Source organism: Carya illinoinensis, chromosome 3 (genome assembly GCF_018687715.1).
Source record: "Carya illinoinensis cultivar Pawnee chromosome 3, C.illinoinensisPawnee_v1, whole genome shotgun sequence".
In the NCBI taxonomy this organism is placed as follows: Eukaryota; Viridiplantae; Streptophyta; class Magnoliopsida; order Fagales; family Juglandaceae; genus Carya; species Carya illinoinensis.
The window spans coordinates 47,321,792-47,348,913 of NC_056754.1; the positions used below are offsets into that span (position 1 = coordinate 47,321,792).

Consider the following 27,122-nt stretch of genomic DNA (forward strand, 5'->3'; position numbering starts at 1 on the left):
ACAAAAATATAATAACTAATCTTTAATTACTTATTATTATATAAACTATTAAGTATTGTAATTATTGTGATTAATAAATCATATAACAACATTAAATGCTATTTCTCTCAACATTTATGTCTTCATTCTATATGCCGATTACATTTACATGTATTTAAACAAACGGTGTTAACTTTAACGGAAAAACAAGAAAAACCGTTAAAACAAGATTTTCCATTTCATACACACTTTTTATATATAGAAGATATATATAGCCTGGACTTTGACTTCGCCAGCAGTACCACTGCCACCAATTTGAATCGATGAGATAATGGTTATCGATCAATGGATAAGGTCGGAGCACATGTATAAGGAAGACAATGGACATGTCCAAGACGTCAACCTCAATTAAGCTAGACCTAGTTTATTTGTATCATGCTTAATTAGACAAATTATTAGTCAAAGAATGTCGATCATGACAGCTTATATATTTATTTATAATTTATTTATCAAGGTAATGCATGCACAAAATCTCAAGCGTATCTTATATATATATATATATATATATATATATATATATATATATATATATCATGTCCAAGGCGGCCTAAACCATGTATAACATCATGTGTCATGTACAACATCAATTAATTAATAATGTAATATCAAAACGTACAACTACTTTTGAGAACTGCAACTACTTCTGTAACGAGATTTACCATTAATGAATCGATCGAGCACTCGGCCACCAAGCCGGATTGCTTAGCAGACGGGGGATCGATCTTAATCCGAGCATTAATTAAGTTACCTGGCTAACAAACATGCATGCATGATTTGGCTATGATTTGCTACTTAATTCATCAGTATTATTTATATTAAAGACAACTAGAAAATGCTATGTCATATATATATATATAAAATATTGTTCGCCCACCATCATGTCCGTTAGCACCATTTGTCAACTATTAGGTATTTGCTCACATTTTAATAGACAATGAATCCGTGTGTAAAGGAGAGATCAGCGATTACGACAACAAAAGGAAAACAAAAAACAAACAACGAAGGGGATATAATTATTAAACGCAAAAGCCGGCAAGAAGCTTAATTATTTGACCTTCCAAAGTTGATAAAAGCATTAACTGTTCTACATGTAGAGGCAGAACCCTAAGAAAACAAGCTTAAGGTGTCGGGCGGTAGTTTTCATACTAAAAATGGGCCGGTCATCTGTACCTTATAATAAAGGAGAGATGGTCTAAATTTTCAATGGCTTGGCCAGAACGTCCTGACAAATTAGAGGTCCGCAAATCAAATTATTATTATATATAATATTCACCAACCATAAAATTCTTATAAAAAAATGGTTTGGTTTGACTAACTAATATTTTTCAATATTGATCATATATATCATGCATGCATGATCACCACTGGCTATTATCTGTTCGGATGAAGTATCTCATTGCATCGATAGATCATGTACAGATCGATCATGACAAGGTTTCTGATCATCATGTGTGGTATGTATTTAATGTACGTACGTTGTCTTTCAAATAATGTGAATATTGCTGCGTGCATGAATATATATTTAATACTGTATATATCTATCTCTTTAAAATAAAAATCCCAAATAAAAAATTGAAGAGATTTAATTAAATCTATTAATTTTAATTATCTAAATTAATAAACGAAGAAGAAATGAAATTAAATATAAGATTGAGGTTATTTTTCATTTATTTTTTGAAAAAAAAAAGACCTTCTAGGATTTGTGTAAAGAGGGTTTTTTTTTTTTTTTTAAATCTTTTGGGAGGAGAACTAATAGTCTTTAGAACTCACTCTTACTACAAGAAAAATAGATTTTTGCGACTAATTTATAACAACGAAAAGATTATTAACAATTAATTTTGATTGTTAATAGTCTTTTCATTACTATAAATTGATCGTAAAAGTTCATTTTTCTTGTAGTGTATATATATATCATGAATCATTTACACTAAGTATATGCTCAAACAATAATGATAGGTGTAATTTTTCTTTTCTTTTCATGATTCTAAGCATGATTAATTATGAAATAATAATTTTTTAAAAGAGTATTCCACCTTCGGAGACGAAGGATGTGATCCACTGGAGATAACTTTAATCAAGTGACCGGACATTAATTTTCTAGCAAGTTGGACGTGAAATTAAATTAAATTAGATTTAATAGATTGGGACTCAACTCCTAGCAAAAGTTTTCATCCCATTATGGTGTCCATTTCGTCCATTAAAAGTCAAGATTAAATTTCCTTTACAGCAACTTGTGCAAAAACATCAAACTAAAACGTTTAAATCAGTTCATGAAATTAGGATGATGACGTAATTTAATTGAAGTCTTTTAAGGTAGAATAGTTGTATTATAAGAAATATTCTTTGGCTAATAGTGTATACAATTATTATTATGTATTTTATGTATTCTATTAATATGATTGGTTATATTAATTTTTTTTAATATATAAATAATTATATCACTAAAATGTATAAAAAAATATACAAAATGACTACACATAAAATTTTTAATATTCTTATAAAATAAACGTCATTTTTAATGGACTTTTTTATCTGTCAATTTTAAATAAATAAATTATGGGACACTTTTTAGGATTGTTTTTCTCATTTAAAATAAAAGAAAAAATTTAATTACAAGTATAATTATATATTTATATGCATATCAATTTAATTTAATTAGTTAAAAAATAAATTTTATTAAAAAATAATATTTATTTAAATTTAAATATAAAAAATTAATATGTAATTTTATTATATTTAATAAAATTCAAAATAAAAAACTACTTGTGATCAAAGAAAGAGAGAAAGGCACGTCGAGTCCGTCCACTTTATGACCAAGAAAAAGAACACAAAAGACACGCCAACGTGGCAAAGAGCGAACGTTCCTCGTGTTTGTGCGGTGAATGTTGTGGAATTCGTCGTTCGTGTACTTTTCGTTACTGTTCTGTTCCTTAGACTAATGTCCCAAAGTTTCTCATATTTACACTTCCGTTTCACCAGCCATTCCTTGTCAGGAGTCTTTCTCCGCGTGCTATAATGGTTCTTTTCAACGATGGCTACCTTATATTTCGATAAATTTATTAATAAATTTTTTTCGGGGTCATTAAAATTCGGTGAAATAGTATATTTTACACTAATACTTTTACATACATAAAAAAAAATATAGAAAATAAATTTATAAACTGACGTGAGTTTATAAAATCTCTTAGATCTTATTTATAATAAAAGTAATTGAACTTTACCACTCATAAGCTCCACACACTACACATTTTTTTTTTTTAAATTTTTTTAAAATTCTTTTTAGATTTATTCTTTTTAAGTTAATTAAATTTTTCTACTCATTATTTATATACTAAACAATTAGTAAAAGAAAAAAAAAATTAAAAAAAATGTGTGGTATATGCTATGTGAGTTTATGTTTAGAATTTTTCAAAATAATTTTATAATCTGACGTACCACGTTATGTCAAATCAGTTTATAAATTTACTTATATATAATTCTTTTGTAATTAAAGTATTTTCTTAATTAAAAACCAACTGATCCGTCTTGTTGACTTTCAGAAAACTCTCATCTCATCTCATCTTAATCATTACAATTTTTTTAAATTCATATATAAAATAAAATAAAAAATTCAACTTTTTCAAATTTCAATATAAAAATAATATTAAAACAATATATTCTAATAAAATTGTAAATTTTTAACTTTAATCTAATGATTTGAAAAGTAGAAAAGAAGAGAGTTCAAAGATTTATGAGTTGTACCCATTCAGTATTTCCAGGAGAATGAAAAGTACAAACCAGATAAGGTGAGATAAGCAGAGGCAGAAGCACTATTACTCATATTCATCATCTCCTGTTGTCCCTCCCATTTTCACAATCTTTGAGTTTGAAAACGAGAATATATTGCGTTATGTTCCAAAATCAAGAACTTCTTCAACAGAGATATTTTTCCTAATTCACCATATAATGGTATAACTCTCTTCAAATTCATCTTAGAGAGAGCGTGGGCAAACAGTGACGGTCGGAAGTTCTAAGTTTATCCGAGTGTGATAAATGAAAATTTACATTAATAAGCCTCATACACACACACTGCATATCACTCTTTTTATTAATTTTTTAATTTTTAAATAACATTTTTTACCAAAGCTTTTCAGAAATTTGTTTTTTTTTTTATAAATTGAAATTTTTTAATATTTATAAAAAAATTTAATTAAATCTATTAATTTTAATTATCTAAATTAATAAACGAAGAAGAAATGAAATTAAAGATAAGATTGAGAATATTTTTCATTTATTTTTTGAAAAAAAGACCACCTAGAATTTGTGTAAAGAGGGTGTTTTTTTTTTTTTTTTTTTTTAAAGCGTTTGGGAGGAGAACTAATACTCTTTAGAACTCACTGATCTTCATGAATCATTGACACTAGCTAATACGCTCAAACAATAATGATGGGTGCAATTTTTCTTTTCTTTTCATGATTTGAAGTATGATTATGAAATAATTTGGGAGGCCAAATAATTTTTTAAAGAGCATTTCACTTTCGGAGATGAGGGATGTGACCCACTAGAGATAACTTTAATGAGTGGACATTAACTTTCCAACAAGTTGGACGAGAAATTAAATTAAATTAGATTTAATAGATTGGGATTCAACTCCTAACAGAAGTTTTCATCCCATTTGCTACCATATAGTGTCCGTTTCGTCCATTGAAAGTCAAGATTAAGATCTCTTTTACAACTACTTGTGGAGGGCCTCTTTAAACCAAAAGCCCACTCTCTTATAAGAGCCCCAAAGAGGAAAAGTCCATGGTAAGGGTCGAGAATGAATCGAAATCATAGATATACCGTGGCATTTGTCACGGAAAAATATTGAACTCATGGAGTTGTACGATCATTCAAAATATTGAATAATAATCTACATTAATAAATTTTGAGTAAGATAAATATTATGCATAAACTTATATATATTCGGTAATCTTAAATAATAAGGGATCAAACTCTCTTTTTTATTTCTGAATTCTGTGGTTTTATTTGCTGACTTTGACATTGAAACTTTTTTAAATAGATCACACCAGAACCTCTTAATCGTACAAAGATATACGGCTGCATAAGAGAAGTGGGACACATCCTTAACAACTTGTACAAAAACATGAAATTTCATTATCATTATCTTCAACACACAATCCTTTGAGAGAAATGAATATTGTGAATAAATATAAATTTATTATGATCAAACATAGAAAAGTTTTATTTATATATTAGTGTGAAGAATATATCATCCGTATTTACAAATTGGGTAATGATACATCACCAATCCATTCGTAATTTATACATAACTTTAAATATAATAATATTTTTTAATTATATTTAAACACATTAAATCAAAAGAGAAGTCAAAGTAAAATTTTAAAATATATTATTTTATTACATAATTGTATACAAATTATTAATTAGAAATAAGTTTATCATTTTTCTTCACAATTAATATAAATTTAAAATTTAATTTTTTAAACAATTTTTTAACAATAGAATTTTTTGAAATGGATAAATCTATTTGTTATCATTTTATTATTATCATCTCAATATCTTATAATGTGACGTTAAATAACAGGTTTATAAATAAAATATAATAAATAGTATCAAATTATTAATATCATATCATAAAATAATGAAAATATAATGATAAAAGAGATTACGATTACGTCAAAAGAAAATGAGTTACAATAAACATGAATTTATAAAAAATGATCAAAAAATAATAAAATCAAAACGTTTAAAGAAGTTCACGAAATTAGGATGATGACGTAATTTAATTGGAGTCTTTTAAGGTAAAATAGTTGTATTATAAGCAATATTCTTTGAGTAATTTTATTAAATTACTAATTATATTATTTGAGTAATTTGAGATAATGACGTAATTTGATTGTATTAAATTTTTTTAATATACAACTAATTATATTAATAAAATATATAAAAAAATATAAAATAACCGTACATAAAATTTTTTATATTTCTTTAAGATAAACATCATGTTTTTAATGGGATTTTTTATCTGTCAATTTCAAATGAAATAAATTAGGGGATACTTTTTAGGACCATTTTTCTCGCCCAAAATAAAAAGTCACTTTTGATCAAAGAAAGAGAGAGAGGCCCGTCGACTCCGTAGTCCGTCCACATTTTGACCAAGAAAAAGAACACAAAAGACACGCCAACGTGGCAAAGAGCGAACGTTCCTCGTGTTTGTGAGGTGAATGTTGTGGAATTCGTCGACCACGTATAACATCCTTCAAGGAATCGAAGTCGTTCGTGTACTTTTTGTTACTGTTCTGTTCCTTTGACTTAAATGTCCCAAAGTTTCTCATATTTACACTTCCGTTCCCCAGCCATTCTTTGTCTGTTTGTCAAGAGTATTCTCCTCGTGCTATGATGATTTTTTCAACGATGGCTACCTTATATTTCGATAAATTTATTAATAAATTATTTTCAGAGTTATTAAAATTTGATAAAATAATATCTTTTATATAAATACTATTATATACATAAAAAAATTATACAAAATAAATTTACAAACAGACGTAATTTTATAAAATATATTAGATCTTATTTATAATAAAAATAATTTTATAATCTGACATATCATATTATATTATATCAATTTATGAGTTTACTTTTATATAAATATTTTTATGATTAAAATATTTTCTTAATTAATAACCAACCCATAATTCTTTTACTATCACACAAAATGAGTCAAATATATAAAAACATCGAAACTTCAATATTTAGATATTACAAAACGAAAAAAGAGTGCTACGTCCCCAGTGGGTGGTCCAAATGGCTCTAAGATGAGAGGCTCGGGTCGGCTAACCACTCCCAACCTCCCTATTTTGGACGCAACCAGCCACCTTGGGGATGGTTTTAGGACTTCTTTAATTAACAATATTGGGTGGTTCTGCATGCAACCAAATCCAACACGCTTGAGCCCTGTGGCATGTATGGCCACCCTGATGGGTGGCAATCACCACCTGATGGCCAGATCAGGCAGAGTTAGCATTTTATTTTTAATTATATGGTGTAAATTTCATAAAAATAATAATAAATAATATATATAATTATAAAATACATAAAAGTTGTATATTCCTCTTAAAAAAAGTGAGTGAATATAAAACTCACATAAATAATTAATTTTTAATAATAAATCATTCTCTTTTTTTAAAAGAAATGCATAGTAATTACACAATTTATAATTATATTTAGTATTATTAAAAAATAATAGAATCTTTATGTATCTAGCATTACTAAAATTTTAGATTTCATCTATCTTTTCATGTCTGTGTTTCTAATTTTTTTTTCAAGTGTACAAAATAAATAGTATAAATTAGGGTTATAATTACTCCTTAATGATATTCCAAACACGCATGAAACATATCGCTCGGTGCTTTGTAAACAAAAGAAATTCTTAACCATGGAGGAAGGGAGAACAAAAGGGCACAAGGCGTAGGGGGTTAGATGATTTGTTTAGGAAGAGATATATAGAATCATAGAAGTTGGAGAAGATGTTTGGACAGATCGATCAATTAATTTTGGAGGTGCTTTGTTTTTTCAGAAATGCATTTTAAGGCATAATTCCAAAGTCCATCGTCTACATGCTTTGGGTGGGGGTATAACTGTAGAAGAATATGCCCACGACACTGTGCATGATTGCGAAAGAGGTAAGTAAAGTGGAACAACGTAAATAAAATAAATAAAAGGTTCAGCCGCCAAGACATTTGGCGACCAGGAAAAAAACGAAACAAGGGATTTGCTCCATTGCTCAATTTTGCTCTATTGAGCTAGTGCTCCTCCTCCTCCTGAGGCCCGCCCTTTCGTTTTTTCACTGGGAAATGGAAAACCAAAGTGTGAACGGCATCGAAGCCGGTAAAATCTCTGTCCTCAATTGTATCGATCTCTCTAATCCTGACATTCACCAATCCGTTTCGTTGCTCAAACAGGTGCATGTCCCCTTTCAATTTCCTAAAAGATATTATTTATTTCTGATATTATTTATTTGCAGTTTTTTTTATCATTGTTTTTACGATTTTATCTTCTGTTCTAGGCTTGTTTGGATTCCGGATTTTTCTACATTGTAAACCATGGGATAAGCGAGGAATTTATGGACGAGGTTTTCGCACAGAGCAGAAGGATGTTTGGTCTGCCGTTAAGTGATAAAATGAAGCTTTTAAGGAACGAGAAACACAGGGGCTACACCCCTGTTCTTGACGAGATTTTGGACCCTGAAAACCAAGTTCACGGTTTGTTTTTGTTACTCATTTCCACTTTTGTTTTAATTGTCTTGGTTCTTATTTCTCCATGATTTCTTGCATGCTTGGAGTAGGAGATTACAAGGAGGGATACTACATAGGAGTGGAAGTAGCTGAAGATGACCCGGCATCGGAAAAACCTTTTTATGGGCCAAATGTTTGGCCTGCACCAGGTAACTCCTACAGAAGCTCGATAATTTTGAAGGAATACTTTTTTTTTTTTTCCTTTTTGTTATATAGGTAAAACTTCAACTCTACCTGGGGACTCAAGTAGACGATTTCTCATTGTTCTTTCATGATTCATTATAATAATGATAATAAAGATTAAAGAATCAAAAAGTAATTACCCAAAATATATTTTTTATTGTGAAAATAATGCAATAAAAAAAAAAAAAAACAAATGTTCCATTACTGCATAGATTTTCATTATTATGAAAGATTAATTCTGCCAGACTTCGTTTGAAAGAAAGCTGCGTTGATGTTTCATTTATGGCTCTTTCTTTCTCGTGGTTCTTTTGGCAATTAAAGCCTGTCACTTTTTTCCCCTTTTGTTGGTTTTGGAAAGTATATTACCGAATATTGAACTTTATTTTATTTTCATTTTTTTTTAAATCTTTTAGGACTGTTGCCTGGATGGAGGGAGACAATGGAGAGGTTCCATCAAGAGGCTTTGTAAGTTTTAACAAACATAAAGTTCCTATGATGGGACAATTAATAAAGTCTTTATATACAAGCAGTATGTGTAATTAAAAACAAAGTAGAATCGATTCTTGAAAGATACTTACCTCTTATTTTCCCCTCTTTCATTTTGTTTTCTATAATTCATGCTGTATAGGCGCATACGTATCAATCTATCGATAATGGAACTGAAGATAAGAGTAATGTCTAATGGGGATGAGAGTAACCTTTTGTTAATGAGCATGTTGCTACCCAAATTACAGCGGGCCCAAATTACAGTGTTCAGGGTTTTATAACCATCCAAAATGTAAATAGATTTTATTTTGAACGTGAAGATGAGGGTCTGACTTTTAATTACCAATTGCTGTAGGCAGTGTGTGAATGACAGTGTGTGCCCAGCAATCCTAAATTATTGTGCGTTTATGTGATTTTGTTACCATACATATGTGGGTTTTAAACACTGTGATCCCATTCTTAACTGTTTAATTTATGGTGGATCAATTTTCTCTAGAATGGCTGGCGTTCAAGGATTCAGATAGTATGAGTTATGAGCTATCTATTTCATTCTTGCCTTTTGAATTGATTCCTTATGTTCATTCAGAAAGGTTTCAAGAGCAGTTGCCAGGATAATAGCTCTTGCACTTGATCTGGAGGTTGATTTCTTTGACAGGCCACAAATGCTTGGCGAGCCAATTGCAACCTTGCGCTTATTACACTATGAAGGTTGAATTTAAGTTCTGTTCTTGAAGAAAATGTTGAACCTGGCCTTGTTGTGCTGTTGCTAATCTATGTTAGGGTTTTTTTAGGTCAAGTTTCTGATCCCTCAAAGGGAATATATGGAGCTGGAGCTCATTCTGACTATGGTTTGATTACCCTTTTGGCAACAGATGATGTCATAGGTCTCCAAGTAAGAATCCTGTAACGATGTTTTTTTTAAGGGTGAATTTTTTGTAACGTGATTGGCTATTGCAACCATTTTACTTTTTCATCCAGATATGCAAGGATAAGGATGCTAAACCTCAGATATGGGAATATGTGCCGCCATTGAAAGGGTGAGTAACTGTAGCAATTTTGGAGGTTGAGATTCTTCAACTTTAAAACAAATTGAGTCCTGGTCGATGCATAAATGCTTAAGTTTAGTTTCTTTTGGTCAAACCTTATTCTCAAATTTTGTATGAGTTCTATTAATTCATATTTCTGAAAAAAATAGATTCTTAGTTCCTTGCCACTTAATTAAATATTATTTTTCTTTTCTTACTTATCAAAAAATATATATATTTTTTCTGGAAGTCCCATTGTATATCATTTGATAAGTTGAACTCTCCCATCTTGCATATTAATTATTAAGTTTTCTATACACTGCGATTTTTAATTATAGGAAGATTGTGTGTTAAAGAAAAAAAAAAGATAACAAACATAGATACAATTACTTCCACTTGAGTGTCATTATATTTTTCTTATACGTTGTTTTTATGTTCTGAAGGATAACATTCTAGAATGCCACATTTTTGTTGCACATTGTCCAGCTGCAATCCTAATTAACATGCAATATATATATATATATATATATATATATATTTTGACATGCAAGATATTTATGTGAAAAATGTAATATGGATGTTTAGATCGGTATGGTGACATTCTTTTTCTGTTGTTTATCTTTGACAGAGCATTTATAGTGAATCTTGGTGACATGCTGGAGCGCTGGAGCAACGGTATTTTCAAGTAATATAGATCTCTTAGCAGTAGCCTTGATCAAAGTTGCAGATTTGCAGTTTTATCCCATATAAAAAATAATAATGTTTCTAAAGAATCGTTGCAGTGCATTTATGTTCCCAAATTTTTTTATCCTTAATGGCATCTAGCATTTAGTTGTGATGTCTTACTGTTGTTTTTGCCATAGCCTAGTTTGATGGTGGCTATCATTGATGTTAGAAACACTTCTTGTCTTCCAATATGACATATGGAGAAGTTTCCCCCATCTAGAATTCTTAGATATGATTTGAACATGAGCTTAAATGGAAAATCTAAACTTCAAATAACTCACTGGATTTTTCATAGAGATAAGTACAAAAACTGTCTGGGTTTTACACATATATCTTTTCACTTATTGGATTTTCATATCAAACCTAAAGCGTGAACGATAAATTGAAAACCCAAGGATTGAAAAAGATAAACATGTAAAACTTAGGGACTGTTTTTGTACTAAACCCTATCTAAAATGTATTTTCTATGAAATTTGTATCTCCAATGAAAGAAAAAAGACATTATTCAATCTCATATCAGAACAAATTGCAGCCGTAAACTATAAACTGCTGACGAATTTTATTGTTGTGCCAGAAGTGGTGATTATACTGAGCTGTTAAATGTTACTGTTAGGAGAACTTGCATTCCAGATTGAAGTTTGTAGGGTATAGATTTTCCCCAATAAATCATCCTTTCCAAGCGGTAGTCATGAACATATTTTTGAAGTATGGCAGTCATGAACTTACAGCTGCATTGCCATTGCTGCTTTGTTTTTCTCTTTATAATTACATAAAAAAAATTATTACCGTTCTATGCTTTCTCAGGGCTTTGGCCAAATCCTTAGGTTGCCCCCCATTTTCTGCGGAATTCCTAACTCTTGCATGACTGAAATTTTGTTACTCAGGTCCACCTTGCACAGAGTTTTGGTGAATGGTCAAGAGAGATACTCTGTAAGGCCCCTGTTTTTTATTTTATTTTCCTTTCTTTTTCAAATAGTTTTTTGAAGGCTCACCACGAGCTTTCAGATGATCCACAATGATGGGTCACCAGTTTTGTAATGTCACCATATAAATTACTCAACTTTATCTTTTATATGTTCTCTGTTACTATTTATTACATTTATCTGGATTTATTTATGCAATAGGACCTATGTTACAATTGGCACTTATGGTTTCGCCATTTGAAACTTTCACTACTTGGATCTCCTTTGAAGTGTTCCCCCTATTAGTGAAAGAATCAGTATAGTTGTGGCCACCGGGAAGGCAAACTGGGTTGCTTAGAAATTTGAGATCAAGTGTTCTCCACACTTAATATTTTACCAAGCCAATTCGACTGTCAGTAATATCAATATCTATAGTGCACAAGTTTCTTTCCCTCCACTTTTGGTCTCTCTCACTAGCCCCTGGTGACTTCTTCCTCGGTTCTGAATCTAAAATAAGACACAAAAGAATGTATTTGACTTCTTGCTGTTTCAAAGAACAATCCCAATGTCTTGTTGCATGAGAAAGCAGCCGGGTTGTAAATTAAATTGTTAACTCAGTGAGGGGCTCTAATTTGTTGAGGATTGATTGGGCAGGAGGTTTTTGAGTGGGTTGGGGGACGGCACCGGCCCCCTGGATGGCTTCCTGATTCCGGGTCTTCCAATCTTATTCATCCTATTATTGGATGACATTTTGCTTCCAAATATTTAGCTGAATTCCTCGAGTTGCTTATTATTATTTGCATAAATGCATTTTCTTTTGAAAGTAGTCCTTAGTATGTATGTCTCATTTCCCTTTTCCTGTGGCAGATTGCATATTTTGTGGAACCAAGTCATGATTGTCTTGTTGAGTGCTTGCCAACCTGCAAGTCAGAAAATAATCCTCCCAAGTAAGTTTGTATTCGCACAATATTTTTATTTTCTGTTTGAACTTAAAATGTAATTTTTTTTTAATCTCTCCCACACACAAAGTGAATGGGCATTGTGCTGTGGGTTTTTGTCCAGCGATTGAAATGGAAGAAACAGGTAAATAAATTCTAAAATAGAGGATGCGCAATTATTGAAAAATATGGACTACACATGATGTTTTAGACTTTTAAACTAAAATTCTAAAATATAAAGCATGAACCCTAAAATCCCTAATGCTAATCCACTCAGGGGTCACTGGAATCCAGAGGACCACCCCCAGAGGTGTCCTAATAGCCATTCCGGTTTTTTTTTTTCTTTTCAAGTTTTAATTTTAATTAGTTTAATTTTGAATGTGTAAATCTAGTATGGGTGTTGGTATTTTATCATCTTATAGAAAGCTGGCGTAAAAGAGGGATGTACTCCGTATCCTATTTGAAATTAAATTTTAAAGGGTAAATAAAAGCCTCAAATTGCTGATAACAGGGTGACACAGATGGATGAGCTTCACTTTTATGTCAGAAAATTGAATATTTTAGTTAATAATATTTTGCTGCAGTTTTCTTCTAAAATAAGTATCACTATGCAAGTAACTTTTTTTCTTGCCTTCAATGGTCCGGCATTAGCTCTGCTTTTAAGTGTTTATTATCATGAGATGCAGTGATCACAGCTATTAAATAAACTATTTTCTATTATTCTGCTGTAAGGATCAAGTGTTTCTAATATGAGATCCTTAAAATGCTCCTTGGCTTCTGTTTAAACTCGTACACGTTACTCGTCTGCCTATGATGTTAAATTTCTAGATCATACAAAATGGTGCCTGGATAATTAGCTGGCAGTTATAAATGTAGAATCATTAGCGTGAATTTGGAAATATCATAGACAGCAATTTAAATTCTCAACGTACTCTTCTAATTCTGTGTTGCATTTCTCTGTTTTGCCAGGTTTCCTCCCATCTTATGTCGAACTTACCTTAGCCAACGCTACGAGGATACTCATACTGATCTGAGTATATACAACAAAACTGAAGTTTAAGTTTTGCCCCAGGACGCTTTGGGAGATCTACACACCTGAGCTGCCAGAAATTTATTCTACCAAATCAAGTTCGAACGATATAATCAGACCAGTAGAGGTTTCTACATAGATTTGCACTTGTTTCTACATGTTTTCTATATTATGTTGCTTTAGGTAAAATCATAAGGCGGGTTGGCTGTGTCGGCAAAGAAAATGTCGATTCCGGATGTATAACCATGCCATTTTAGAATTTCGGTTGGCCATTATTAGAGATATGGTGTCAGGTGTGTAACAAACGGATGTATATAATTAGTTACTGGAAAACCTTTTGGGGGATCCTCAACCATTTTCGGATTTTCACGTGCATGGGTGCTGTCCTTATGACATGGTCCACAGGACCGCAACATGCCAACTCTGGTCTAGTGCCCCCACATATAAAGAATGAACAGTACTTATCGATCGAGGGGAAGCAGACCATTCTTTGATTTCATTTTCAAGGGCATGAACAACACCGCTTGGGGATGAACCTGGACCATGTTTTCGTTAAGAGAAGATAAAGTTTTCGCTGAAGTGATACAATTATAAAGAGATCTCATAAAGTAAATTTATAAATTGACATAATTTCATATGATACAGTTTATAGATTTACTTGTCTGGTTAAAGCATCTCTTTGGTTAAAAAAGATATGGTCACAGCTGTATCACGTTATTAGAGGGACAAGAAGAAGCAGGATATATATAAATATATATATATATAAATATATTTGCAACAGATGGTGTATATACTGTAGGAGGAAATTGAGGGGGAGGAAATTGAGGGGCCACAAAGAGGATTGTCGTCCACTCATGTCTAGATTCATTTTGGGAGCACTCTCCTACATTATTGAATCGATAAGGTTCTTTTATTTAAAGCCTGAACAACCCTATCTTTATAGTTAGATGGCTTCCGAAATGTAGTTTCATGTGTTCTAAAGAAAGCTATTAATCTGTATTTCAAATCATCTAAGAGAGTAGAAGGAGCAGCAGTAGACGAACTCCCAACCAGATCAAGTTTTAACCGTGGAAAATGTCTTAAATGCTGAAAATGCTTTCGAAACCAGCACTAGCACAGCTTTGATCGTTATTAGTTCTTATTGTTTTAAACATTTGTCTCTAACCATCATTATCGAAATGACGTTCTGGGAATGATTTTTGTAAGTCGTTTTCATAAACATGTTTTTCTTAATATAGACCCAATCATACCCAAGATAGCTCTAGAGCCATATTGCTTCACGCAATGCCATTCTTTTCAAGTTTGAACCCCATTCAGCAACAAACCAGAGGAAATGGGAGAATATTACAATTTTATTCGAATCAACATGCCCGTCGGATACTCGCTTACGAAAAACACATAGTGGGGTACATAGTGTTGATAATATCCAAAAGTGACATAACATTCCAGTTTATAGAGACAAGTTGTAAACCATTTTTGCATGAAAGCTATTTCCAAACACACCATAAGCAACATCCAGCTCGATAATGAGGTTTTGACATGGTATAAGACTCAGCAATTATAGGGAGCATTCACCGATAGTTTCGGTAGAGTGGACTGTACATGCTACCCTCGGCGCATTTCACAAGATCCATGGGACGAGGGAGACGTGTAGCCAAGCCTACAAAAGCACGATAAGAAAGATAAGAAATCTTAATTACATGTTTGATCAGAGTTGAAAGTTGGACAAGGATACTGAACGAAAATGTTACTTACCAAGATCGTATGCCTTGGCAGCAACATTAGCAGCTATATGAGCTGAAATCTTTCTTATAGCAGAGAACGGTGGGTATATCAAACCCTTATCAAGGTGCTCCTGTGTCACTTGCCCAGCCAAGGCTTCCGCTGTTGTAGCGGAGAATGGCAAAGATGTCAGTCAAACCATCTTTACAAGATTTCAAAATTAAAAATCCATATGTTTGGAGTGTTTAAGCTAAAATCATTGTTAACTAAGATATCCAAAAGAGAATACTCTTCCGCTGAACTTGCTCCACATAACAGAAGGATAGTGTGCAGATAATAGTATACAATACAAGGAACCTATAAATGTATAGGCCTTTCCCACCAGACATTGGTTTACCTTCTAGATACTGCAATAGAACTTTAAAGATAAAAATACAGAATATTTTTCTGTGAATATTTTATTTTTGTGCATTTAATCATTCCTACATGCTACTTACAGGCTGCCAGAAGCATTTCATCATGTACACGGATTGCTCCTGAGATCACAACCCCCAAGCCAAATCCAGGGAAGATGTAAGCATTGTTGGACTGAAATGACAAGGAATGCTAAGCCTCAGTCCGGGATGTACAACTGATTGTTTAGGGAACTTACTACAAATATGAAATTATCTTACCTGGCCAGGGACAAAAGTCTTGCCATTATGTTCAACAGGATCAAATGGACTTCCACTAGCAAAGATTGCTTGACCCTACAATTGAAAAAATAAATAAATAAATAAATAAATAAAGAAAAAACATAAAGCGTTAATGGTACTTGAAAAAGGAGAAGAACCGAACATCTTTTGTCCGGTAAAGACCTGAACAAAGTTGAGACACGAGTTGTGAGTTAATTTTACCTTACTCCAAGTGTAAGCTTCCTCAGCTGTGCACTCAGACTGTGTAGTTGGGTTGGAGAGAGCCAAAATGATAGGTTTCTGCAGGTCACTTATTCCAACAAGATTGGTTCTATTTGCTTCGAGTAATAGTTGTCAATAGAAAAGACATGGACAAAATTCTGTCACACCCACACACACAGAGGGAGAGAGAGTTTACTTGATTGAAAGAGGACACTGCTTCTATCACTTCCTTTGTGAATGTCTTTCCAACTCCAGATGTTCCAACCAGAATTGTTGGCTTAATTACCTGAGAAGTAAGAGAACAGGATGAGAGACCAAGAACTTCATATAGATTACTCACCATACCTCAAACAGTGACACATTTTCACACCTTGACAGCACTTAAGAGATCCTTAACAGGTTCATGGTCATGAGCCCAAGGCTGCTTGAAGCGTTGAAGTGATTCCTTACGAGAACTAACAATCAATCCCTGCAAGAATATTTATGTGATCTTTTAAAAGAAACAGCTCATATATATTTTATGGGCAAGGGGCTGATAAAGCTTTTAACTACCTTTGAGTCCACAAGCCAAATTTTCTTGCGGGTCTCTTCTATAGGAGCCTTTGCCTACAACGGCAAATGAAAATAATAATAAATAAATGAACACTCCAAACTGCATGTAATCATTAGACGAGTAGACAAATGGCATGAATATGCTAATTGTAAATTGCTACCTGTTTTGCAATCTCATGAGCTATAAGCTCAGCTATTCCAGTCCCTGCCTGCAGCATGAAACAAGAGAAGTTGGATACAAAGCTTGGCTACTAGTACATGACAAGTATTTCCCAAGAATAGGGTAGTAGAAAGTAAACAGCATCACCAAAAGGAAAGCATGAGAAGTGCATGCCTGTCCAAAAAAACTTAACAAGTCCTATTCTATTGTTATCAACTGAATTGAATTCTCTAGGATCATTTATGGTGCGCTCCACTATGTCAAGAAAAACCAGTTACAAAGTACGGATGTAAAAAACACAATGGGCAGAATCTTACTTCCCCAGCACCAAGGAACACAAATCTCTGGTCAGCTAGGTTACCCCTCAGTAACTTCATAGCTGCAACAACACCAGCAAGGACAACAGCGGCAGTCCCCTGAACAAAAGACAATATAAGCTAGAATGTACAACGTAACTCCTTTAAGTACAAGGTCCCCATTAATGTTACTTCTTGCCTGTATATCGTCATTGAAAACGAGATGAGTTGTGCGGTATTTTGCAAGCAGCTCAAAAGCATTGTGATTGGCAAAATCTTCATACTGAAGAAAATGTTAAAATGTATTAGATGACATGAGAAGTGCTTGAAAATCTCATACCATGAAATTTTGTCAATCAAGGATATAATATAGCTAATGCAAAACCTGTGTCAGAACTTTTTCTCCATAGTTCTTCTTGACAGCACTCATGAACTCATCAAGAAGTTCATAATATTCCTGACAAGGATTGTCAAGTGGTAATTTAATTGTATTAATAAAAATCTATGAATCTAAACTTGAGCAAAGTACAAAAGTAAACTATGAAACCTGGCCAGTTGCCCTCCTCTGTCTAAGCCCAATGTAGAATTCATCTTTGAGCAACTCCTCATTGTTTGTCCCCACATCAATTGTAATAGGCAAACACTAGCACAGGAAAGTCAATAAAATCATTGATTAGGAGGAATTACAGTCAATGTTTTTTTATCCAAACTTTGCTTTAGGTTGCAACTTAGCAGAGTTGTGTTAATTTTCTAAGAAATATCTTCTACGCTTTCAAATGAAGTGCATTGAGTGAATTATAATTTTCTCATAATTTACAGTGCAGTAAAATGAAGAAGAGAGGACTTTTATTTGGAAATACTTACTGCAGAAGGACGAACTCCTCCAAGTGCTGTGTACAAAGCCAATTTTCCGACAGGAATCCCCATCCCCTGAAATATTAGACGTTTTCATGTCATGTGAAGGTTGTTAGTTCACTTCTACAGCCAAGTAATTATATCCACAAGCTTTTTTCAGAATGTTAGATTCGAAAAAGATGATTCACCACATAATTACCTGACAGCCAAGATCCCCAAGTCCCAAAATCCGCTCACCATCAGTGACAACAATAACTTGAATACTCCTCTCAGGCCAGTTCTTCAAAACCTCAAGAATCTTACCCCTACAAAAATCCAGGTTCTTTCAATTATACCAATATTAGCTCTTATTTGAACATAATTACATCAGAACAGAAATCCATACTTCTCTTTCAAGCTTATGTAAAGACCCTGAGGGCGCCTGAAGATGCTCCCAAATTTCTGGCAAGCCTCACCAACAGTTGGGGTATAGACAATTGGGAGCAATTCTTCAACATTATCAATGAGAAGTTTGTAGAACAGCCTTTCATTCCTTGCCTGAAAACCAAAAACAAAAGCCGTATTATTTTCCATCTTTGTAGTTGAATAAAAGGTACTTATCATCAGATAATATCGAAATAGGTCCATTTGTCTTTATACAAAGGCTCATTAAAGAAGGGGGTTGATTACAGCAACAAAAGAAAAGGGAGAAAGACGAAGAAGCATCCAAAAATACTTGTTGTCAATATCAAAAACTTAATTCATAAAATTCCCAACATCTCAAAATGATCATAACCCTGGGAGTACACAGTCATTTCCGAATGCCATGAGGCACAAGCCAAGTCATTTTTTAATGCTACATAAGATATTATCAAACGATTCTTCTGTATATGGTCGCCACATGCAGATAATATACTACAATCAACACCACAGATAAATTGGATGAAGGTGAAACAGCTACCTGAAGGTCCATCACGGCCATGTATTTTTGTAGCGGGAGTTGATATTGTCGTATGCTCTGTATCAGTTTCTTCTCCTGAGAAGAGTAAAATAGAAAAGGATGAGCAAAAGAATGGGAATCGAAGGTAATGAATTAGATCAAAAGGTTTATACATAGACTTCAGACGATAATCACAAATACAACCTGAAGCGCTTGAGACAATATTGCTGGAGGCAGAAGACCCCTCAAGTAATGGGCATCCCTCTCTTTCTCGTTAAACGCAAGGCCTTTGTTGTACTGAGGGTCCCTTAGCAAATTATACCCACTGCGCCACAAACATGGGAAAATTAATAGTTTAGGAAGTTTGTGAACAGATAGTATACTTCTCGCTAGCAACAGTGTCATAGACCATTCCCATCCCAAAGTTCCATTCCTAGCTTCTGCAAATCATCTATAGATGGACATTACATCTAGAAGCTAGCAAGTGAAGCTCACTCAAACAAACAAAACGATTATGATGAGTTAAAGCAAAACTACTTTTTTGGATTAAGTAAAACAACTTCAACCAAGCAATCAAAACTGAAACGGATCATGAAAGAATTGTAGATGAGAGAAAGAGAGCTAAACCTGGCAACCGAGAAAGTCCAGGGGGTGACGAGCTGGTCCTCGGAGGCACGATCCTCTCCGTAGAGATCCTCGACGCCTCCATCGGCACAGTGTTTGGGATAGTTCTCCGGCACCGGCTTGCCATCTTTGAGGGTGCTCGTCATCCTGATCACCACTTTAGAACCTCTGACCAAAGTCAACACTCTCCTGATCTGCAATACACACAACACAACAAGAAGCTACACTCAAAAACAGATGACACCCAAAACTCTCTCTCGCTCTACTATATAGATACCCACCAAAACACAAGGCTGCAAAGACGTTGGCTGTTTACTTTGTTGATTACAGATAAATAATAAAAAACAGGCCGGCCGTCAAATCGGGAAAAAGATGAGGTGTCGTTTTCAATTTGAGAAACGGATTCAATTTTTCTTTTTGTAAAGTATGGATAAGATTTGTCGTGTTTTTCTTTTTTCTTTCAGATTGTTTTGATTGCAGTAGAAGTGGTGGTAGTCACTGATCATGATCGACAAGGAAGATTGGTGGGTGTGGATGGATAATCCTTTTATTATTTACAAGAACATGGCCTGCAATAGACGGATACGGAGCTCATCACGGAGACATTGTCGGTAGCGCCTCTCTCTCTAGTCGGATCGACTTGCAAAACTGTTTTTTCGGTTCCTTTCTTTTCTTTCTTGTAGCGTTCATCAAAGTGAAAAACAGGACGGGAGATGTGTCAGGGCTTTCCATCCAGTGTTGTAACCTGTAAAAGGTCAAAATTACGAGTAATACCATGTATACTGGTCAACTCAACAAGTATCGTGGAGTTATTTTAAAAGAGTAAAATTTATAATAATTTAAAGATAATATTTATTTTTTTATAAATTAATATAATCATGATATTTTATTAAAATTTATTTAAAGCTTATATAATTATATTTTATTAAAAATAAAATTATAACATAATTATAAGAAAATTGTAATTGTATCACTCCTAAATCCATTGAAAAATATAAATTATTTTAGATATTCTACATTATATATTTTAGATATTATGTTATTAAATGTATTTTCGTAATACTAATTCTTAATAATATGACATCGGTGGTCAGAAAAAGAGTGTTTCATGTATTCTTGTTTTTTGAAAAATCTATATTTAGATAATTCTTTTGAAAATACCTATATAATAAACGGTACTCCCGTGAGACACGTGGGACTTTCTCCACGTGCATTCTAACTGAAAGTGCTTGACACGTGCAACCATCCACGTGTCCTACTCAGATCGAATTATCTATAATTGATCACATCGCGCAATATTTGCATGGTGTCTACATCTGGAGGAGTTCAGATCTAATCACAATAATTAAAAGAAAAAAAAAAACCCTCAAACGCTGTAATTATTTAATAAAAATTTTATAAACAGTTTGATTGCATTATTTTTTAATATAAAATAATTATTTTAATTAATCAATATCTAACTTATCTCTTTAATTATTTATTAAAACTTTGGAGCGATCCAGAAAAAACTGTACCCTCACCGAGCTGTGATGAATAAGTAGAAGGCTCTTTTTGTTTTTTAAGAAAATAATTGAGTGTTGTGTTGTTTGATCTGCTCAAACTTTTTTTTAATTCTTTTTTAATTTTCTGTCGGTCGAAGGTGGAAGGATATAAAATAATAGAAAATTGATAAAATAACTAACCATTAATAAAATTATATAATTGATGATTGAAGGTAGGTGCTGGCGAATATTCTGAATTGATTATTAAAAAGAAAAAAGAAATTAGCAGTAAGCTGACGTTCATCTTTTAACATGGTTGGGCCCCCATTGTGTCTATATCCACGTTGAGTTTATCATAAACCCTAATCATTTGATCAATGTAAATATCTTCATTCATATCTTCAATTTATTCCATGTATTCATCATGTCATCTTTACTAATATTTAGTCATGTCAGAGAGAGAGAGGTCTCATTATTGTTTCTTCCAGCTGCCTCCACCTTGAACTGACAAGATTGGGAAAATCATGTCTCTCCTTTTCTAATATTGATACACATCTTTTTGAGTCCAAGAAATATTACTTAAAGTTATATGGTGGAATTATAGACTATAGTTATGGTTTTATCAGCACTTCCAACTTCTTCAAGTTTTCATTTCATTTCATTTGTGGTAATCAACTCTATGTAATAATCTTGTTACATTGAATGCTGATTCTAGAGGGGGAATCTTGGATGGTGATGCAAATTAGGAGGATACTCTATAATTAGTGAAGCTATTTTAATTGATTGTTATCTTTTCTAATTTATTACTTTTCTAATTAGATTAGTATTTTCTAGTTTTATTGACAGAACTAGTCTGGTGAGATGTCAGGAATCTGTTAATTTATTTTCTTAAAGAGATTTCACTTTATAGGGAGAGATTTTGTACTTTTCTCTTATTAGCATTGACGTGAGGTTGAACTAAAAAGTTGACACCAGATAATCTGCGGATTTGTTTTATATATGTTGCAACAAATAAATGTTGTGGTTAATACTAATTCCCGATTGTTGGTTAATTGGTGGAATGGAGAGGGTGATGAACATTGGTCTATGAAGGATTGTGAGAGAATTGTCTATTTAACAAAGATTTGAATCTAGTAGTTAGACACACATATAGAGAAATAAACCAAGTTGTTGATTTTCTTGCTAAACAATGTGCCAATAGACATATGAAAGATTTTGAGATGGCCCCAAAAAAGATAATAGGTTTATTGAGACTAAATTACCGGTGATACGTTATAAGTAATAGATCTTATTTTTCATATATGTTTTTTTTCTTTAGCTTGAGGCTTGTTTCTATAGTATTCATATGTCATAAGTGAGAGTTTTAATAAAATTTGGGTCTCGTTCTCTTTCTTTAAAAAAAAAAAAAAAACTATTAGATGGGTACTGTCAAGGGTAGTCACTCAATGATCCTTGAGTTATTCTAAGTGGTTTGACACTAGGTATTGGGTTTAAATCCAAATATGCATTTATCTTAAACTTTAGTATTAGCTGCCTAGTGGAATTAAAGTCTAAGCTGTGGCTCAGACTTGACTCGAGGGAGCGTCTGTTGTTTCTCACCGTCTAGACCCTTGTTCTGTTCCAAGCGGATAAGGCGTTATTATGGTCACGCCTAAGTATAGGAAGCTACCTTCGATTGCCCCCTTCTGCCCTTTTCATTCATTTTATATGTAAATATATATATAAAATAAAAAATAAAAATAAAAAGCCTCCTTACATGGGTCATTGTATAATTCAAAACATTCTCATGTAAACAATTTGATCCCCCTTAATCAATACATTAGGGGAGGTTTGGATATAAAAAGTCTTTTAACTCATCTCATCATTATAACTTTTTCAAATTCCCACACGAAATATAATAAACAATTTAATTTTTTCAATTTTCCAAAAAATAATAATATTAAAAATAATATTATAACAATATTTTATTCAACTTTCAACTTTCATTTCAACTCATTATCCAAACCTCACCGAAAAGTATTAAAATCTTAAATTTTTTTTTTTCTCTTTATACACATCTTTCTATTCCTATGCTTGGATTATTGCTCATGAGTTTATCAATGTTTTTGGAGTTCTAGAGTACAAATGATTTTTTTTTCCCTCCCATTCTTCTAAGCAAGCAAATATCTATTAGAAACGGAAATGATGATACATGAGGAGGGGGTGGAAAGGACGGCATTTGATGGTCTGATTTGCGGTCACTCATCTACCTCCCCGCGCATCTATGGTGGCGTGTGGAAGCGAGGTGTAGGTGGAATGGAGGCAAGGTAGGCCAGATTTTGAAGATCTCAGAGAGGGGAGTGTGTTGGAATGGCATGTGTATCCGTATGAGGCGTCATGGTGCGGCAGTGCTTGAAGAACACATGTGGAAACAAGCCATGCGTCGAGATTTTTGGCGCGATTCCACATCGCCCCAGTAGATTAGCAATTGGTAGAAGGAGTGGTGGGGTGCATGTACAAATGAGTTCATTTGTGGACAAAGTTATAAATAGAAGAGACCAGAATTTCGAAGTTAATATATCATAAAAACTGAATAAGTCACTCAAAAAGATTATAAGTCAAGTTTAGCATCAATAAATATTTTGCAAGATCTTAAACTAATTGTACGTAATCATTTACTTTTATATTTTATTTATATGTAATGATTGAGCGCTCAAAATTATTTTAGATTTTAAAGAGTTCTTCAATTAAGCTGTCACTTCTTCACTAAATCTATAAGGTTTTGTTTTTTCCAAATTTATTTATCTTGGTATCTGATAAGTTTTTAAATCAATCATGTATAATTGTGATAAAAATACGTACTATTCACCTGTGTATGTGCATTTCAAATCTGTCCCAGCTAGACATCTCTTTTACCAAGAAAAAAAAAACTGATGAATCCCACCATATTTCAAACTTCAAAAGATATTGGAACACTTTGAAACAAGTTTGGATTTCTGCGCCCTTCATATGATCCATCGCATACCTCTTTGGTTGAATTCACGCAACTATCGGTTAGATTAACAATCAAAGAGATGTTACAGCAAACGAATGATTACCATGAACAGAAATGGCAAACTAGCTTTACCTTCCACTTCCAGAGAGTGTTGGAAAGTGATGAGGTTTGGGATAAACATTATATGAACAATTACTGTAGACCAAAATCCTTGGAATCAACAACAAGACCAGAAAACTTATAAACAAGCCAATCTAGTGTCTTTAAGCATTTCCAAAATTCTTACATTTCAAAAATTCAACTCCAGGCAACAAATACTTACAGAGCTTGGAAGTGGTTAAAGCCTATTCATAAATAATGCACAAGAAAAGGTAACATATGGTAAGTTTTTATTTAGGAAGACGAAACAGGAAGCACAGACAAAGCAACACATCCTGAAACAACAAACAAACTCCCAAATCAAAAAATGATATCCTCATCCTTCTCTGTAGCTGCAGATAATAAGTTGTAAGTTGAATTTATTGAAATCCCTTTCTGCAAAGATACCTTCTCTGCAGACTACTGCTAGGCAAACTACTTGGCAGCTGCCAATTGTCTCTCAATTTTTTCTTAGAACCCTGTATCTTCTTTAACTTGAAGAAATCCTCCATTTCCAGCTCATCCAACTCCCCCTTAATGTAATTTATGGTGTTCTCCAACCTTGCCTTGTTGTGCATTAACCCTTCGATTAGTGATCTTAATTGCCTCATCAAGTGTTAAGAATGATGTTTGAAGTGAAGCAAGCTCAACAAGAACCTTGATTGCTTTCACATAAGCCACACAACATTGCTGAAATTGTTGTCCACCTCTAGCCAATCCAGTGAGGTCATTCTTGATCTCACCACCAGTAAAATATTCAAACTTGGGCAGCTTCATGCAAACAACATTTTCTTGCTTTAATAAAACTTTAAGAGATGCATTTTTTACATTCTCAAGCATAATTTGCTTGATGTTCTCTCTAGCAACATACCTGGCTTCGATTAATGTAAATGAAGAGGTCTTCATGATCTCTCCCATAGACTCTTTTGTGGAAACAAAGAATCTGACAAAACTGCACAGTTAAAGCATCACTCTTCTTTTTCAGAAGAGCATGACCTCTTGTGGCACCAACAAGAAGTGCTTTCATGATCCCAAGTATTGTTACGATGGGAACTACGTTCAAGCGTTGGCTTGGGCCAAACATCTTTTCAACTATCTAAGGAAAACATACATATTGGTTCAACATGTATATACAATAAAATTGCTTAATATAATATTGAAGAATAGAAGGGTATGAAAGAACACCATAAAACGTCACAATTTCTATAATTCATTAGTATGGTAAAAGCAATACAAGATAGTTTATAACTTTAAAAAATCTCGTCAATGCCACAAAACAAAATGCATTCAGGAAGATATGGAAGCCATCAGAATAACATCACGCATTAGGGAAACATTTCCAATCTTCATGCGGAGATAACTACGCATTAAACTCAAATTCAAGAAACATTTTAGCATAAGATCTTCTAATTGCAATCAAACCATTAGAGCATATTTGATTTTGAAACCCAAACAAACAGAATGGGGATGAAAAAGTGCACAAGTTCCAAGTTTTAATGCATAGAGAGTAAAGGGGCTCAACAAACTAAAAAATTGTAAAGCTTATTTTGCATATGCTTTCTAGAGATGACGATTATGATCAGCTAAGTTGCGCAAAATTACCTAAGAAAAAATCTACCTATTCAAATTTAACAAATTAGATGGAAAATTCCACTCCCCACACACATGAAATGTATGAAAAAGATAAGTTCATGCTAACAAAATGAGATTTAGAAAACAAAATCGTCATCAAAATGCATTAGAATGGGTTAGACTACATACCTAAAATGGTTCGATTTAATGGAGACACCCCACAATAAGTTGTTGGGAAGTTTTGAGTCTCTCAACATTTTCAGGTGATATTCTCTCGAAACATCAAAACGAGAATCGAATGGAGGCAACGAAAGTGTACTGGATCCGATGGCATGCAGCTGAGGTGGTGTGCCATGTCTAAGGCTGTCAGGTTGGTAGCAATTAGTTTATCCTCTCATTGTGAAATCTACTTTCCCAGCAAAGACAAAGAGCAAGGCAGGCAATGAGACAGAGAAAGAAGACAAGGGGAGGGAGAGTGGCTTGATCAGGAGAAGGGAAGACTTGATATGAACCGAAAAAAGAGGGAAACAAAATGAATAATTTTTTTTTTTCTTCTCATAGAAAGTTGACATAAATATTTATTACATCAGTCTTATTGTGGTCGTTTATTATAAAACCATATTAAAATGGCAGACTTTCATTTAAACTAGGTTTTCTCCAATTTATTTAAATAAGAAATTCTTGGCCTATACACAAATTTTATAAAAGAAATTTGATACAATGACATGACTAAATTTAATATAAAAAAAATTGTGTAAAACTTGTCTATATACTACTATACACTTCTCTATTTAAAAAAATGTCATACATCCATTAATGAAAATGGGACAACCATATACGTGATACTTTTTAAGTTAAAATTTTAAAATAATGTGTTTGTTATATGCTCAAATGACATGTCATTTCGATATATGGATTGAGGAAGTTTTTTCCTACCTAGGGAAACTCTGTCCATAACTAGAATATTATTATTTTATTTTAAATTTATCATTTATTCATAACTACACTTAATAATAATCCTATAGCAAGAAGTTTGAGCCTCCAGTCTGGAGACTAAGACATGTCAAGAGGGATGCAAACCGAGTTGCACATGGGCTAGCAAGGGAAGCATTGTTGTTAGATGTAGAGAAGATTGATATTGACCTTGTTATTCATTGTATTTCAGATCTTGTAATGGCTGAATGTCAACATTATCCTTAATATATTATAAGTATTTCTACTTCAAATATATATATATATATATATATATATAGCAAGAAGTTCGTAATACGATTCGCAACAATATTTATCTTAACATTTTCAGT

The 27,122-nt window shown here is 32.8% G+C and overlaps 2 protein-coding genes and 1 pseudogene across 3 annotated transcripts; 1 reads left to right on the forward strand and 2 right to left on the reverse strand.

Moving 5' to 3' along the window:
* Positions 1-7,446: 7,446 nt before the first annotated feature.
* Positions 7,447-13,984, forward strand: LOC122304686 (2-oxoglutarate-Fe(II) type oxidoreductase hxnY). The gene is made up of 11 exons (XM_043116951.1): positions 7,447-8,006; positions 8,111-8,306; positions 8,390-8,488; positions 8,936-8,987; positions 9,595-9,716; positions 9,800-9,900; positions 9,987-10,045; positions 10,662-10,718; positions 11,644-11,689; positions 12,529-12,608; positions 13,569-13,984. Exons 1-11 carry the CDS (start codon positions 7,899-7,901, stop codon positions 13,657-13,659), a joined length of 1,011 nt encoding a protein of 336 aa, XP_042972885.1. The 5' UTR covers positions 7,447-7,898; the 3' UTR covers positions 13,660-13,984.
* A 979-nt stretch (positions 13,985-14,963) lies between these two features.
* LOC122304689 (NADP-dependent malic enzyme-like) lies at positions 14,964-20,338 on the reverse strand. Of its 2 annotated transcripts, XM_043116955.1 has the most exons (20): positions 19,935-20,338; positions 19,657-19,847; positions 19,234-19,354; positions 19,051-19,125; positions 18,496-18,647; positions 18,310-18,415; positions 18,120-18,185; positions 17,803-17,898; positions 17,641-17,712; positions 17,455-17,538; positions 17,277-17,375; positions 16,961-17,008; positions 16,800-16,853; positions 16,618-16,716; positions 16,444-16,533; positions 16,248-16,325; positions 16,026-16,100; positions 15,849-15,939; positions 15,385-15,513; positions 14,964-15,289 (listed from the first exon to the last, which is right to left on the reverse strand). In XM_043116955.1, the coding sequence occupies exons 2-20, from the start codon at positions 19,797-19,799 to the stop codon at positions 15,201-15,203; spliced, it is 1,767 nt and encodes a 588-aa protein (XP_042972889.1). In that variant the 5' UTR covers positions 19,800-19,847; positions 19,935-20,338; the 3' UTR covers positions 14,964-15,200. The 2 variants fall into 2 exon arrangements, with proteins under 2 accessions (XP_042972889.1, XP_042972890.1); XM_043116956.1 differs by lacking the exon at positions 19,935-20,338 and having other exon boundaries at positions 19,657-19,922.
* Positions 20,339-24,567: 4,229 nt separating this feature from the next.
* On the reverse strand, positions 24,568-25,330 carry LOC122304690 (annotated as a pseudogene).
* Positions 25,331-27,122: the final 1,792 nt, after the last annotated feature.